The sequence below is a fragment of the Mauremys reevesii genome, linkage group 16 (genome assembly GCF_016161935.1).
Source record: "Mauremys reevesii isolate NIE-2019 linkage group 16, ASM1616193v1, whole genome shotgun sequence".
NCBI classification, from domain to species: domain Eukaryota; kingdom Metazoa; phylum Chordata; order Testudines; family Geoemydidae; genus Mauremys; species Mauremys reevesii.
In genome coordinates this window covers 25,242,345-25,259,707 of record NC_052638.1, presented here as the reverse complement: position 1 = coordinate 25,259,707, position 17,363 = coordinate 25,242,345, and the positions used below count along the sequence as shown (strand labels likewise).

The 17,363-nt window shown below is 42.2% G+C and overlaps 1 protein-coding gene and 1 long non-coding RNA gene across 2 annotated transcripts in view; one reads left to right on the top strand and one right to left on the bottom strand.

Annotated features, from left to right (window-relative positions):
* The window catches only part of SLC7A10 (solute carrier family 7 member 10), a 71,735-nt gene that overhangs the window by 39,994 nt on the left and 14,378 nt on the right, over window positions 1–17,363 (top strand). Inside the window, 2 exon segments of the mRNA XM_039503687.1 lie at window positions 9,061–9,265; window positions 16,793–16,944. Of these exon segments, the coding sequence (XP_039359621.1) occupies window positions 9,061–9,265; window positions 16,793–16,944 (357 nt within the window).
* On the bottom strand, window positions 163–15,530 carry LOC120384701. The gene is made up of 3 exons (XR_005589041.1): window positions 15,487–15,530; window positions 2,557–2,674; window positions 163–457 (listed from the first exon to the last, which is right to left on the bottom strand). It is a non-coding gene; the product is annotated as an uncharacterized LOC120384701 (long non-coding RNA).

Below are 17,363 nucleotides of genomic sequence, written 5' to 3'. Positions count from 1 at the left end.
AGGCAAACGCTGTTATACACTACTCTTGCCCACCACCTTTCAAATTTGGAAGGCGAATAATAATAATAATACTGATGCTTTGTACTTATTTAATGCCCTTTACCAGATGACCTCAAGCACTTTGGAAAGGTTAGTATAGTCCCTGTTTTAGAGATGGAAAACTGAGGTAGACAGAGGTTCAGTATCTTGTCCAGGGTCAGATGGCAGAGTCTAGAATAGAAACCAGGTCTTCTGACTAGCTGGGTTTCAGGCATTTATACTGTGCTCATTGCCATAGTACCAAGGGGCCAGCTCCTTGGCCCTACCCATACACCACATTGCCATCTGTCTCTCTTTCCTTTTTCTTCAGTGTGCTATGTCATAGTTTGACCATGCTGTTTCCCAACTGTTGATAGTAATGCTCACCTCTTCTTTATCTCCCACTTCTTCCAGTCGCACAGCCGGGCTGCCTGTTATGCTGGATTAGTGAGTAAGGAAAGCTGGGTGGTAAATTAACTGTCCCCTAGTCAACATGAAAGCCACAATGATAAAGCGAACTCAAGCCTTTCATCAGAAGGATTTGAATTCAGTACAAACACAATAAATTAATTCACAATTCCAAAAGAAGTGTTCCTAACTTTCACACCTTCCTTTGCATAGAATCTTTAAGATTTTACTATTTCTCTCCTCTCATTTTTCTCTCTTTAATTTTGTGGCACTAGACAGGATTTGCATTTTAGCATCTCCAAGTTAACTAGTGCAATAAAAAGATGACAATTAGCTAGGGGCTAGAAGCTCATATAATCAGTTTGCTGAGTAGCATGAATATAAGTGCAAGTCAGCTGATGGATGTTAGCCCATCCCTTCTGCTTCTGAAAATAGCGGCAACCTTGAGCTATGAGAGGAGTGCTGAGCAGAGAGGGGAGGTTACTGTTGGAGTCAGGGGACCCATTTACATATTATTTAGTATTTGGATGATTCATACAGTTTTGAACACAAGGGCCTCAAACAAGAATATCATCCTAATCTGAATAGGCAAAGTAAACCAAAACACACCTTAACATTTGAGCAAAAGATGTTATAAACTAGAAAGAAAGAAAGAAAAACTAAATGTTGACGTGTATGTACAAAGTATAACAATACATCATGATCTTTATACATCTTTTATACAGATTTTTCTCCCTGTTTGAACTGTGTGGCTTCACTGTAAGGGAGACCCAGAACAAATCCATTAACGCTATAAATGTTTTGTATGACTCACTTACATCAAGACCTATTAATCTGGTACAAATTGTAGCCAGTTAATTCTGAATCAAAGATTATAATATCCTGTGCTATTTCAGATAAAGAAGGGCTATATATAATATTTAATTTTACCATTATTCTGAAGTTGCTCTTAAAATAAAGTTATAGTCTGAAAAAGGACTAAAAATCAGTTACTCAACAAATCTGCTCCTTATGTGACTTTCAGCCACATATACTAATTTTATTGACAAAAATAAGTGGTTTATCCTGTTAGCCATGCAGAGACAATGCATCTCTATGAGAGTAAGCTGGATTCTAATCAGTCTCATGGATCAGCAACATTGTCAACTGAGATTTAATGATAGCATCATTATTACTAGTGGTGATGCAAAAGCCAGAAGAAACAGATTGATTTTCAGATCTCAGGTGAAATTTGCAGAGTTGTCAATTAGAAAAAACAACAACTTTGATTTGAGACAGCCTCTAGTTTTTAAGTGGAAACTTCCAACCAATGCAAAGGTAATGAGAAACACATCAGTTCTAATGCTGCACTTGCACTATAATGTGCATCTATATTTGGGCTGTTAATAACATAGGGGGAAAAAAGCCCAGCACCTTCTCTCTTATGCAGAATTCCTTCTAGAATTACATTGTGCAGCTGGTTGCAGAAAGGGACTATGACTACATTTGAAGCCCTGATTCTGCAGTCAGCCCATCCAAATAAAGAATAGCACTTAAGCATAAGCTTAAATGCTTTCATGAATTGGTTCTCATTATATCTCACAGCTATCTGTCCTCCAAGAAATCGTCATGTTCCCCACTGATTTGGTTTTTCTTACGCCTCTGCAAATACTGGAGAATCATGCATCTTGTGCATGCAATGCTTATGGCGATACAGCAGAGCTGTGCAGGCTATATGCTTCTGTCAGAAATGGCAGACAGCAAGGAGGGTCACCCAGGTTCGTGGGATTTTTAAAATATCTACAAATATTATGGGATATAGATTACATTATGGAATGGAGAGAGTTGCACACTTGGAAGTTGACCCCTTGCTCACAGTCACCCCTGCACAACACATTTCTTCCCAATGATACATTGCCAAGACTTCCCAAAAGATAGTGCACTGAACAGTGGCAAGTTGTACACTGGGATACCTACCCATGGTGCACCACACCATGCATTGACACAAGCACTCCCAGTAAGTACACACAATGCTGATGCAAGGAGCCAAATATGCATATGCACAAGCAAGACACTAACTGTGACGGCTTTATGCCAACATAACTTGTGTCAACCAAAGTTTGTAGTGTAGATGTGGCCTCAGTCACCTACCTCCGTGTCAATGAAGCTTCCCCTCCTTTCTTTGGGTGTCTGTTATACTCTCAGGTTACTTTGATAGATAGGTGTGAATAGCCTGCCTTGCCATACCAGCCACACAACCCTTTTTTTTCTGTCAAAACAAGGGATAATGGAGTTTACTCAAGTTCTGCACCTGGTCATACACTTCTCTCTGGCACAATACCCACTGTATTTTTTGCATTTTCCTGAAATTACCCATTTCTATGCATTCAGTCTTATTGTACCAATTTTTTCTTATGTAATCTGCAGCGCTCAGAAGGAATGCATTGGACCTGTCAGCACATCACTTGTTTGAATAGCTGTTCTTGTTCCAGTTTGACTCATCAGGTTCCCTCAGACTAGTTTAGCATTCCACCCAGGGTGACTGTCTTCCCTTGAGAAGGTTATTTTGAATGTTAATTAGATTTTCACTGTCCTGATCTCAAGTGTCAGCCAGAAGGCTGCTCTGCCACAAACATAATATTAACCAGATTTCTACCATATTTTTCAATCATTCTAGTCTATGTCCAATAGGAATTCCTTTTGTGTGAGATTCTGTCCAGCACTTAGTCATTTCAAAACGGTGATGAAAATTCTATTTTGCATATTTCTATATTCTTGTGTGATAAATATTTAACTCTATAAACAGTTTAAACTAATCATTTTGAGATACAGCAGCACTTTGTTTGCTTTTTTGGGGGGAGGGGTCATTTGATTTTAAAAGATGTAATTCAGTTTTATAATCCATTGAAATTTGTACGAGGTTGTAAATCCAAAGGGAAATCTTAAACAGCACTCTGCAATCAATCTTTAATCTGTTTCTTTGCACACATGCACATGCACATGCACACACAGTTCCTTCCTGAATACAAATAGGATCAAATTCTGAGTCTGCTCCTGTCTTGGATTTTGCCAGTTTTTAATGTGATACCATGAGATTACCTCATCCTGATATTGTAGCACTCTAATGCATCCTCAGAGGATAGTGCCACTTATGTGTAGGTTCAGTTAATCACCAATGTAAAGCAACCAAGTAGTTTTTAATACAAAAAATGGTGTCATCCGGGGGAAATATTTAAGAAGAGGAGTGTTGTTACAAGATAGAAGACAGCCAACTGCAGAAGTTATTCGCTGAGTTCCTATACCAACACACTAGCAAAATCTGCTTTTTTATTTGAGATTCTGGTTCCACAGCAGATTTAATAACCCTACATTAACAGGGTTGCCAACTCTCATGATTTTATCAAAAATCTCATAATATTTAGTGTTTTTCTAAAAGCCACAGTTCTTAGAGACAAAGTTATTACTCAGGAATCTCAGCTTTCTTTTAAAGAAAAAAGTAAGTTTCTGCCCCTTGTTGTGAAAAGTTGCTTGAAAATGTAACCAAGTGTACACTAAATGCTCAAAAACCAGAAAGCAAATCAAAAGAACTCAAACTAATTTTATATTCTTTTTTTAAATCCCATTATATTTAAACCAGTCTCATGATTTCAGGGGCCTGGCTCATGGTTTTTGAACGTTTGGTGTTGGCAGCAGTACTATTTTAAGCTGCTGCACCTTTTCACCCTCATGCACTGTTTCCCTGAACTGTCCTTTTTTGGCCTATTTTATTTGTGGTTGGGTGTGAGAGAAAGAGAGATCCTTCACCATCCAGTACCACACAGCTAATAATAAAGTCCATATCACATCAACCCACATTTTACACACCAGAGTGAATTGCAGGCATATATAAAATGTCATCTCAGCTGAACCCACGTGACACCAAAATGAAGGTTTTGAGGCCTAGTGTTTTGACTTGATTGAGCTGCAGGCTTGGAAATGCTCTACTTCTTTAAACACAAAGTAGCAATACAGCAGCTCTGTCCTACATGAGTGAACACGTTAGCAGGGCTGGTGTAAAATACTCTCACTTTCTAAATTCATTGTTTTGATGCCCAAGCCACCCAACTCCAAACAATTATAAAAACCACCTTCATTCCATTGTCCTTATGTAAAGTATGTTGTTCTGAGGATGCATCTTGTCTGTTATGTTGATGTGGAACTTTTTTTGTTTTGTTTCATGGATTTACCATGACAACACACTATAGCAACTCTGTGTGCTAGCAGATCTATCTGTGGCCTGACATCTGGGGGAGATTAGGCTGTTTGATGCGTGAGGAGCTAGGAATCTTCTAGACGCTGCAGCCGGAAAGTCCTGCTTCAGCACACCTGGTATAGTCCACAACTATGGGACACCCCTCCAGCAACAAATACCAGCAGAGATGACCTGTACCTGCTGATGGGGGGGGGGGGCGCAGCAGAGTGAGGGCAGCAGCTTCAGCAGATGTTACTGAGCATGCTCAATACAAGCCAAGCAGCACCTCTGGTGGGGACATGTGACCCCGAGTGCTGCCCCCACACATCGCCTCTGAACACCAGGGCCATCCAATGGAGAAATAGTGACTCTTTGTGTTGTGAAATACCAAGCTAGTCATCAGTCCCGTTCCCCCCAAATGGACCGTTCTGTACCTTGCAGCCTTCTCATACCTCCTATTAGAGAGCTGCTTCCTTCCACGCATAAGAACTGCTATACTGGGTGAGACCAGTATCATGTTTCTAACAGTTGCCAGTATCAGAGCTTCAGAACAGGGCAGTTGGAGTGATCCACCCATGGCTTCTGGCAGTCAGAGGTCTAGGGTCACCCTTAGCATGGGGTTGTATCCCTGACCATGTTGGCTAATAGCCATTGATGGACCTATCCTCCATGAACTTATACAGTTCTTTCTTTAATCCAGTTATACTTTTGGTAATCACAACATCCCATGGCAATGAGTTCCACAGGTTAATTGTGCATTGTATGAAAAAGTATTTCCTCTTGTTTGTCTTAAACCTGCTGTCTATTAATTTCATTGGGTGACCCCTGGTTTTTATATTGTGGGAAAGGGCAAAACACTTTTCTCTTCACTTTTTCCTTGCCATTTATGATTTTGTAGGCCTCTATTATATCCCTGCTTAGTCGTTTCTTTTCTAAGGTGAACAGTTTTGTAGTCTTTCCTCATGTGGACATCTTTCCATACACTTAATCTTCTTTGTTGCCCTTCTCTGAACTGTGTCCAATTCCACTGTATCCTTTTGGAAATGGGGTGCTGAGAACTAGACACGGTATTCAAGGCATGGGCACACCATGGATTCATATAGCAGTGTTATGATATTTTCTCTTTTACTTTGTATCCCATACCTAATAGTTCCTAACATTCTTTTAGCCTTTTTGACTGCTGATGCGCATTGACCTGAAGTTTTCAGAGAACGATCCACAGTGACACTCTCAAAGAATTCTATAGATTGGTAAGGCATGACTTCCCTTTACAAAAGTCATGTTAACTCTTACCCAGCAGAGCATATGTATCTATGTGTCTGATCATTCTGTTCCTTACTACAGTTTCTACCAATTTGCCCAGTACTGAAGTTCGGCTCACTGTCCTGTAATTGCCAGTGTCACCTCTGGAACCATTTTTCAAAATCAGCATCACATTAGCTACTTTCCAGTCATCTGGTCCAGGGGCTTGTTTCAGAGATAGGTTACATACTACAGTTAGCAGTGCTGCAATTTCCGATTTGAGTTCCTTCAGAATTCTTGGCTGAATGCCCTCTGGTCCTGGTGACTTATTCCTGTTTAATGTAAGCCAGGGGTCGGCAACCTTTCAGAAGTGGTGTGCTGAGTCTTCATTCATTCACTCTAATTTAAGCTTTCGCTTGCCAGTAATACATTTTAACGTTCTTAGAAGGTCTCTTTCTATAAGTCTATAATATATAACTGAACTATTGTTGTATGTAAAGTAAATAAGGTTTTAAAATGTTTAAGAAGCTTCATTTAAAATTAAACAAAATGCAGAGCCCCCCTGGAACAGTGGCCAGGACCCAGGCAGTGTGAGTGCCACTGAAAATCAGCTTGTGTGCCGCCTTCGGCACCCGTGCCATAGGTTGCCTACCCCTGATATAAGCAATTTGTTCTAAAACCTCTTCTATTGACACATCAGTGTAGGATAATACTTCAAATTTGTCACCCAAAAAGAATAGCTCTGATGTGGCTATCTCCCCCACATCCTCTGCAGTGAAGACCAATGCAAAGAAAGTCTGTGTTAATTCTACCTAAAGAAAATTGAGATAAGAGTTAAGGCTGTGCATGCTAGCATGATTTGAAGAATGGGAAGTGTGCATTGGGTGTGGTTATATGTTAGAAGTGAAAGGATGTTTGTTGTGCAGAAGGTGAGAAAGAGGGAATCTGATGTGATGACATGTGGGTGGACAGGCATATGAAGTGTGTTGGTCCAGATGTCAATGTTGATTAACTGGTGATATCCAGGATTTTTAGTGATTGCATTGATAGGAAATGCACTTCAACTGTAGCTCAAAGTTAGCCAACTTTGTGTGTGTATGCGCGCACACAGAGGAGAAAAGTCTCTTTATAGAATATTATTGCAGGAGTTTCCCTATTCTCTTCATAGAAGTTTTGAAGTTGGAAAAAAATGTGTACTTGAGCCTGCCAGGATAAGGATATTGCACTGAAAACCCCAAGTCTAACAGGGATGTCTCTCCTGTTAGGGCTAACCCCCGAGACTGATCTCTGTGGGCAGGGGCGGCTCCAGGCACCAGCGCAACAAGCGCGTGCCTGGGGCGGCAAGCCGCCTGTCGGTCGCTGTGAGGGCGGCAGTCAGGCCGCCTTCTGCGGGTGATCTGCCGGTCCCGAAGGCGCGGGACCAGCAGATGACCCGCAGAGACGATGCTGAATCCGCGTGACCAGTGGACCACCCACAGGCATGCCACCGAAGGCCACCTGACTGCTGTGCTTGGGGCGGCAAAAAACATAGAAGTCTAGCTGTCTGTCTGTGGGCTTGCTCCTGCACCCGAGGAAGACAATGGCAGAATTTCCATTGAGTTCAGTGAGAGTAGACAGGTTCCACATGAAAGAAAAATGCTGCAACAATCGAGTGTTCACTTTGTAATGGTAGCGTTACTTCAGCTCATGTATCAATCATTAGTACTACAAAGTTCATGTTGTCCTATATATTGTTCACACAATATTATTTATCTCTTAAAAATCCATGGACACTGAGCTTGTGTTAGAAATATCAAGACTTTAATGGACTTCAAGGAGTTCAGCCTTTTAAAGGATTTTGTTCAAGTACGAGCTATAACATGGGTTTAAATTCATTTGTTCCTTCGGCCAGAGCCCCAGATGACAGCCTCTGATTGGTCACCACATTGTAGCTACACCATGTATTATTTAGATCATGGGTGCACAAACTTTTTGGCCCAACGGTCACGTTGGGAAATAGAAATTGTATGGTGGGCATGAATGCTCACAAAATTGGGGTTTGGGTGTGGGAGGGGGTGATGGCTCCAGTTGGGGGTGTGGGCTCTGGGGTGGGGCTGGGGATGAGGAGTTTGGGGTGTAGGAGGGTGCTTTGGGCTGGGACCAAGGGGTTCGGAGGGCGGGAGGGAGATCAGGGCTGGGGGAAGGGTGTGGGAAGGGGTGCAGGTTCTGGCCTGGGGTGCGGGCTCTGGAGTGGGGCTGGGAATGAGAGGGTTGGGGTGCAGGAGAGTGCTCCAGGCTGGGATCGAGGGGTTTGGAGAGTGGGAGGGGATCAGGGCAGGGGCAGGGGGTTGGGCCATGGGGAGAGGCTTAGGGGTGCAGGCTCTGAGCAGCGCTTACGGAAGCAGTGGCATAACCCTTCTTCGGCTCCTACACGGAGGTGTGGCCAGGCGGCTCTGCACACTGCCCCATCTGCAGGCACCACCCTTGCAGCTCCCATTGGAGCTCAGGAGGGGGCCATTGGAGTACTTTGGAGCCAGAGCGGGGCCATGCCGGGCTTCTGGAAGCGGTGTGGTGCAGCCCTTTACCCAGGGCCCCAGCTGGAGCGCTGGAGCAGGGCTGAGCTGCGTCGGGCCCCCGACCCAGCGCCCTGGCCAGAGTGCCGGAGTAGAGCCAAGCCGCGTGGTCTGACCCCCGACCCAGCACCCAGGCCAGAGTTGGGCCGAACTGCATGGTGCGGCTCCTGACCCCGCTCACCGGGGGAGCTTGCAGGCCGACTTAAAACAGCTCGTAGGCAGGATCTGGCCCACAGGCCATAGTCTGCCCAGCCCGATTTAAACTCTGATCCATATTGTAAATGGACTTTATATTACTTAGACTCCTCTTAGAAGGAGATGAAATACTTTTCTTTGTGACTAAATTCCTGAACCCTTTAATAGCTGGGGACAGTGCAGTTGAGAGGGAACGCTTTTACAAACTGTTTAAATGTGTATCATTGCGGTGCTTTAGTAAAAACATGTTCACCAGCTTCCCATAAACTGCTTCAGCAGACCTAATGCGCTCCATTTTACTTGAGTTTTGCTCAGTTGCAACATTTTCTTTAAGGTTTACGCAAACATAAATGCAATCACACCTTAGAAGAGCAATGAGAGAACTTACATCTATCTTCTTCCTCTAACACCCCACCAATCTTTTGTTTATTCCAGGTAACATTATTGGTTCTGGAATCTTTATTTCCCCAAAAGGAGTTCTGGAACACTCCGGGTCAGTGGGACTAGCTCTTGTTGTTTGGGTGCTTGGAGGAGGGATTGCTGTCCTTGGATCTTTATGTTATGCTGAGCTAGGAGTTGCTATCCCGAAATCAGGAGGGGATTATTCCTATGTCACCGAGATTTTTGGTGGGTTAGCTGGGTAAGTATTGCATCCTTCATCTTTTATGATATTTATGAGGTGCTTTGAAAACATTTTATATTAAATATTTAGTGTAAAAAGTCAATTTTCCCTTGTGCTGAAGTTGCAATTAAAGTGTCTATTTGTCTATAAGAAACTGTTATTAAGTGAGTCTGACTGTTTTCAAAGAATACTATCCTGTACCTATGTCTGCCTTTTGGTTATTTTAGTTCAGCTTGGTGAAAGAAACTCTCTGGCTAACCTCAGCCAACTGAATAAAACTGATGATGTGAAAGTACAGTGTTGCAAACTATACCATCTGGTATTTACTCACTCTCTCTCTCTCTCTCTCTCATAGATATACATGTAGATATAACCACTGAAGATAAGTCTGAATGAATACCCTGAATCTGAGCAGCCTCAGACAGGGAAATTTGAACTGGAGCTAGATTTCATAGTCCAAGCCCATCCCTAATTATCAGAGTAAGAGACAACATACTCCTACTTCTGTGATGTGATTTCCCGGTGATTTCACCTTCCCACAATAGGATATGGTAAATCACTTACAGGCCAAATTTAAAATTTTCTAGAGAAGCACTTCAGGATTTTGGTCCTTAGCTTGCACCACTGTGGTTCATATCTTGGAAGTGTACAGATCACTTCACCATGATATTCTGAAAAATTTGTAGAAGGGAAGATACACCATTTCACATCACGTGTCCCTGAACAACTGCGAGTGGAATAAAGTGATAAAGGGAGTGAGGAGGAGTAAGAAACTATAAGTTTATATTGCCTATAAACTATAAGTTTATACTGCATATTAAACGTAAGTTTAAAAAAAGCTGTTCTTGGCCTCTATTCACATCTCTATTTTAGATGCTTCTACACCTTCTGGATTCCTTGGCGATTTTATAATCAAAATAGGTGTTTTATGTGTTACTGTTTTATATATGAAGAGTAAACACACTCTGTGCAAACTTAAATGACAAAATGAATGGGGGCTGGTATTGGCTTTTTTTTAGTATTAAACAAAAATATTCTCTCATCTTAGCTAACTGTTGTGCTCAGGACAGTGAGTCTCAGGCCTGTAATACAAGCAGGCACTGTGAAACATTCCCTGTGGACTATAGCTTTGCTCATGCTTGTCAGATTACAGTCCTGTTTTCCCACACATCCACTAGTTTGTTTCTGTTTACAGACAGCTACTGCAAATGTAAAAAATTACAAGGTAACTTTCAGATACTGACCACAGGATTCAGGCCACTACACAAATTTCTTTGAGAACCTAGGTTCCTGAGATGAACCATCACTTTATTAAAATCCCTCAAACACCTATTAGCCACTTATGTGACACACTTTGAATACAGCACCAAAGAATTCAGGACTGAAGACGTTAAAACAGCCAGGCTACCTAATCTCTTAAGAACTACGTGGCTCATTATGCCCTTGTGGGAATAATTCAAAATAAGGAATGGAGAACGTAAATTTTAACCAGCAGAGTTTACTTTGAATTCTTCCATTCGAGAATAGAAAGTAAGATGGCTCCATGTATGTGGCATTGTTTTCGCCTGGGAGGGTGAGGGTGGGGTGGAAAGTATTCTTCACTCGAGTTAGCTAACTCATGGCAAAATCCTAGTGAAAACAAAGCAGTTTGTAGTTTTCACATGAAATACTAGGTCAAGCAATTTAAAGACTGTGGTTTACTTTCAAGAAAACTACAAACTGTTTTGTCTTCAACTAAAATTTCACCTGGAGTTAGCCAACTCAAGTTACTATCATATCTTTTTTCTAGCGAACACACAGCCAACCTGGCTGAGCTCAGGGATTTTGTTACAGGAACACAATGTCCACACAAGGGCCACTTGCTTCCACATTGCTATCCATGGGAAGCAGGTGGCAATGTTGCTGCCAGGGACATGTTGCCAGCAGTTTTTGTAATCATGGCTGCTCCTTGAAATGAGGGGGAAAGCATAAGACACTACAGACAATGCCACTTGCTATGATATGAATGTTTCATATAAGGGAACCCAGAAAGTCGGTATTCACCCCCACAATATCAATTAATTTTAGTAAGAGAAAAAAAAAGAGAGTAAGAGAAAAACCCTAATCAAAAACTGGAGAATAAAACCTGATTTAGTTCCTAATCAAAGTGGCAGCAGCTTTCTTCTTTAGGTCTACACTAGCCAGGCAATATCAAGAGAAGTATAATCTTATCTCCTGATGAAAAATAATGCTCCAATTTTCTATCTCCAGAATGACTTTATTTGTGCTCCTGAGAGAACCAAAGACTGTCAGTAGAGTATGACACAGGGTTGTTTTAGCTGAGGAGTCTTCAGGTACCTTTTCTGGCTAAGTGATAGTTGGGGAAGTGGGGAAGGAAAAGACCACATGAGGGGAGTAACGAATCTCACACCCCAGATGGTATTTGGGATTTAGCGGAAGCCAGTGGAGGTGATGATGTCATTTGGGTCCTTTTCTTTGGCCAAGTCTGGTCAGGACATCTCTCAGGATCAGGCCCAGTAGTGTCACTGTGGATCCCAGGAGATGTCGGAGTAGCAGCCATAATGGTGAAGCCTTTTGTGGTCTCCCATCTTTCAGGCAGCCAGCATTGTGGTTGCTAATTTCCCCCAAAGTCTCTTTTTGAGGACCCAGAAGTGAGTGGTGGGTGGAATAGTCCATCCCCTGATTGTTTTGTCCACCAATTGGGCCTAATTTCCAACACACTGATTTTAGTCCATTGATTTTTAGTCCCACTCTCCTTTCTTTTCCTAGGCATGATTTTAACAATCACTGAGTTATTTCACTAAAGCCTAATTTGGTCTTTGTCTCCCTTTTACACCTTTCCCATCAACGTTCATTGTGATAAGTTATTTAACACTTTATAAACTTGTATCCACTTTCCCACCGTTAGGCTCACGAGGCCTCAGTTATCACTACAGAGGTCTGCTCCCTGGGATAGTGGTTAATCTGAGAGGGAAACCAGGTCAGTAGGAAAGTGGGGTGCCAACAGGGAATCCTAGTCAGGCCTGTGGTGGAGGGCAGTGGGAGTTACTTAAAAGCCAGGGAGGAATAGACAAGCAGAAGGCAGCTGGTATGGGAAGGGCCATATAGGAGTAAGCAGCATTGTAGGTGGATAGGGATGGAGAAACTGGTAGGATGGTGCTGGGAATATGGTGCGTGATATTGGGGGGCGGGCAGAGAGGGAGAGAGATTGGCTTTGTGAAGGGACTGAGCATCTGCATGAGATGAGGGAAGAAGCAGCTGCAGGAAAGGGTATAGACAAGAAAATGGGAGCAGCCTCCTATGTGCTACTCTTTATGGCAGGGATGACCCTGTGCCTGCATGTCCCAGGAGTACAGTAGGAATATGAGAAAGGAGTGCAGGACTGTGCGCCTAGGGTGTAATTCTTTGCTACAGCAAATTATCAAGGACAAAGTAACCAAAATGTTGAATTTCTAAGGCCAAGCTGATAGAGATCCAGCACTTCGGGGAACTTTACGAATATGTTTATGGGAATTATGTCCTAAGGGAGTGGGGCACTCAATTTCCATTAATTTTAATGAGAACGGGGCTTCCAAATCCCTTAGGCATTTTTAAAATCATGCCTATAACTCTGCTGTCCTTTTTCTTAGTAATCACACAAAACCCACAGTGTAGCAGTGTCCCTTTGCACAAGAGCAAGGCCTTGGGGGAAGCGGTGAGTTGCGGGGGGGGGGGGGAGTTTTAGGGCAGAGCACCCACTGGGAAAAACAAAGGTCAGTGCCTATGGACCCTAGTTCTTATTTTAAACTGTCTAAACCTCTTTTTCTAAGGCTACGTCTTCACTACCCGCCGTATCGGTGGGTAGCGATCGATTTTTCAGGGATCGATATATCGCGTCTCATCTAGACGCGATATATCGATCCCCGAACGCGCTCCTATCGATTCCGGAACTCCACCACCGCGAACAGCGGTGGCGGAGTCGACATGGAGAGCCCCGGACATCGATCCCGCACCGTGAGGACGGGTAAGTGATCGATATAAGATACTTCGACTTCAGCTACGTTATTCACGTAGCTGAAGTTGCGTATCTTATATCGATTTTCCCCCTTAGTGTAGACCAGCCCTTTAATGTCTGATTCCCTCTCAGCTTTGGTAAGGCGAGAATGATTTTAACATCTCAGATTCCACCATAGTGAATTACAGAGCAATCCCAAAAGTTTATCAGATAATGCTTCAGCTTCTGCTTTCCTGACATTTTCAGACACACAAATCAAGTCTCAGGAAAATGACTTTCCATTCAAACACCTGGGGCAGTTAACTGAGTACATGGCATAACTGCCCTTTCTTTTTTCAAAACTGATTTTTTTGTATTATCAACTTGGGTTAAAATCCCCTGGCATGCTATCTTCACGACTAGAACTGTTAATAAGATAAAACGCAGCAGCTTTAACCACTTGCCTTGCTGTTTAGTTTGGCAGTTATGTATTCCACTGCCAATACAGACATTTAAACACAATTGTGTCCGAAAAAGTCCTGTCTCACTTCAACCCAAGTTAACCTTAGGCCATGTCTCCACTATGGGTGCTACAGTGGCACAGCTACAACACTGCAGCTATGCCACTGTAGTGCCATCGCGCAGATGCTTCCTACAGCGGCTGAAGGGGTTTTTTCATTGCTGTAGGTGATCCACCTCGTCTATAGTAGGGGGGTTAGGTCGGCTTAATAAAGACAGTCAAGGAGGGTGAATGTTTCACACCCCTGAGCACGCTAGCTATGTGGACCTAATTTTGAAATATAGACCAGGCCTTAGTTTACTCAAAACAGTTCTTTTTCTGTTCTGCAAATCATTCTCCCACCTGTGTTGTAGTTTAGAGCCAAACATTACCGTGGCGACTCATCATGTTGCATAACCATCTGTGCATTAATTCCCCCAAGCTTAATAGGAACAAATTGAACTCCTTTTAACAAATACCAGTTTGGGCTGAAGTGTTAATAGCTTTTACTCAAGACCAGGATTTAATTAAAACACCTGAGACTAATAGCAAAATTAAGATTAAAATATGCCTAATGTTAATTGTATCATCCTTTCATCATTATTTGATCTCTGTTTTGAGCTCCCTGTTTGACAGTTCGGCTTCATAATCCTCTGGCAGGAATCTGCATTTAACTTAATTGGTTTTATCAAACCTGCATGTATTTCATTCCATGTGAAACAAATTGAGTATCAGATCTTTCTACTGAATTATTCAAATTCCCAGTAAATTTCATAGTACAAAACACTAATTTTAATGTGTTTAGTATTGCAATATACACGACTGCCGATGTTGACCGAGATATTGGTTTTAGGACCTGATTTTCAAATTCTTGCTTCCAATGGGCATATGTATTTTCACCTGTATACACCACTACGTGGACTTTGCTGCATTCACCACTGTACATGAAGATATTAGAATATTCATGGGAAACACTCATGAGTTTTACCCACAAACACTCCAGTCCTTGCACACACAGGTGTCAGTGCTACAGCACACTCACACCAGTCCACACCCATCAAAATTCCATACACACAGGCAGATGCTGGTTTGAGGGGAAAGGGGCACTTTCATTTGACCAGAAAAGCAATCAGGTGAGTCAGCATTGTCAGAGATCAGCATTGTCAACAACTGATTATTTCAATCTTTAAGTCTTATTAATCTTTGATTATTTAACCCTCAGGCTCTAACATTATAATCCAAATAAATTCCTTTTGAGAGAATCCAAAAGAACTTCTACTTTAAAATGTGTTATAACTAAGTAAAATTCACATCCCAAAGACAGCTACCAACAGCACAGATAAACCCCCGGTGTTATGCTTTTTCACACAGCCACAGGATAGCAATTATTATGTAAAATTCAGTGTCTGTACAGTGCCTAGCACAATGGTATCCTGGTCCATGACTGGCGCTCCTAGGCGCTTGGTTAATACAAATAATAATAAACAGGGTGAAAGAACTTGGCTGAGCTGCTTCGTTAAAGAGATGAAAACTGTAGGAAATGGAGGGAAAGAGCCACTCAAAAAAAGTAAAGAGAGAGAGAAATGCGGTGGGGTTTTTAAAGTACATTTTGTCATTTGGAAATGTAACCAATTATTTCCATGTGCCAACTGATTTACAAAGTTAATGATACAATAGTTTATAAGAAAAAGAAAGTTCGAGAACATGCCATGCTCCTCTGGAACAAAAAAGGGGAAAACTAACATAACAGGAATGAAGAGCACTTACCAGCTACAAGAAAGGAGGGTGCAGCAAGGAACAATGAGTTGCAAAATGACTCCGTTAGGGCTGGAGCTGCTTTGCTCTGCCAGATTTAAAGGGCCAGCTACAGAAAGGCATGCTGGGAAAGAAGAGCTTATAAGAGAACAGCCCTGGACTAGGCAGCCTTAGTATGAACTAGAAAGTAGCCAAGAAAAGGTGCCTGGGAATCAATTGCATCTGTGTTGTGCATTCCACTACTATATATCTATAAAAAAGAAACAGTAGCATCTCATCTTGTATTGATTATATCTTACCACATAGTTCCCATCCAATTGATAAGAAAAAAAATGTATTTTAAGTTAAGATGAATGCTTCCCTCTTAAAGTAAAAACCACTGAACATGTGGAAAGTTTGTGGTGCTCAGTCTGACCAAAGGAGTTGCCTCTGAAGTGTTCAGAAGTGAGGTCTGAAGGCTCTGTTGCTGCAAGAAGGAAGCCCAGTGGATATCAAAATATCTTGGTCAGAGACAAGCAACCCATAAATAATACATTTTCTTTATATACCCCTCTCAGCCAGCCATCTCATTCTATAAACATCAACTAGGCCTTCCTACATCTTTCTGAGGCAGGTATTTTTATCCCCTTCCACAGAGTAAGCAACTGAGGGATGTAAAGGCCTACATCTTCAAAAGTATTCACTCCTTTTGGGCAAACCGTTTCAGCTACCATTGAAGTCAGTAGAAGTTGTGGGTGCTCAGTTGCTCTTATTCAGGTCCTATGTGTCTCAGGTTGGGCTAACAAAAACAGAAGCACCTATAAGTAAAGGGCAGGCAGAAACTTGACACACGTCACAGCGTCCGTGGCCCAGCCAGGAACATAGCTCAGAACTTCTGCTCTAGCCATTAGACAATGATCAAGACAACTTTAAGATTAAAGAACAAAGAGTGTGTTGTGGTGCTAGAATATAATGCTAGAACCATCTTTTTCCTTTCCAGGGGCACCATTTAATCCATTGGTGATACTCTCATTGTGACATGCAAAGCTAACTCAATATGCTGACAGAATGTCTCTACTCCTTGTTGTGTGCATATTTAAACTGTGTGCTCCATCACATCAAATTTATATGAAAAAACAGATTGATCTGGGAAAATAAGAGTAAAGAAAGGTTGGGGGGGGGGAAACCAGAGAAGTGACTGTTTTGGTGGGGTTTAGAAAAATAGCTACCTAATTCTGAGGCTCCTATAAAGATAGTCATCAGATTATGAAATTGTTGTACAGTCAAATGATTCTTATTGGTGTAACAGCAGCACCAATTGTTTTTCTTGTGAATACAGTTTTTTGCTGCTATGGAGTGCAGTGCTTATCATGTACCCTACCAGCCTGGCTGTTATCGCATTGACATTTTCAAACTATGTTCTACAACCGGTGTTCCCTAATTGCATCCCACCTTATAATGCCTCCAGGGTCCTCTCCACGGTGTGTTTATGTGAGTATTGCCTAATGTTCTTTATGCTCCTATGAAGTTTATGTCAAAGAGGTTTCATATTCTCTTAGGGACAAATCCATACCCCACCCCACCGGTCAACTGAAGTCCCCTTTGCAGCAACCAAGGTAGTTCCACTTGGTGGTCGGAGGCTGAATGTGGGGAGGGGAGGTGCTATATATCATGCTGGCTCAGCTGAGTCTTATTTTCAGTTTCATCGTGTACTATAGGGTGGTATATTCCACAAAGAAATGGACCAAAGCGGAGGTGTGCACATCTGGATTAGGTATAAACTGAGGTCCGAGGTTCAGGTTGAAAGATGAATAAGGGGTGGGGCTCAGTATGAGTAACTCAGACCCTTTTACTGTATTTAAGCCACTGTTGCTAACTCAACAAATGGGTTAGCAATTCACAAGTCCTTT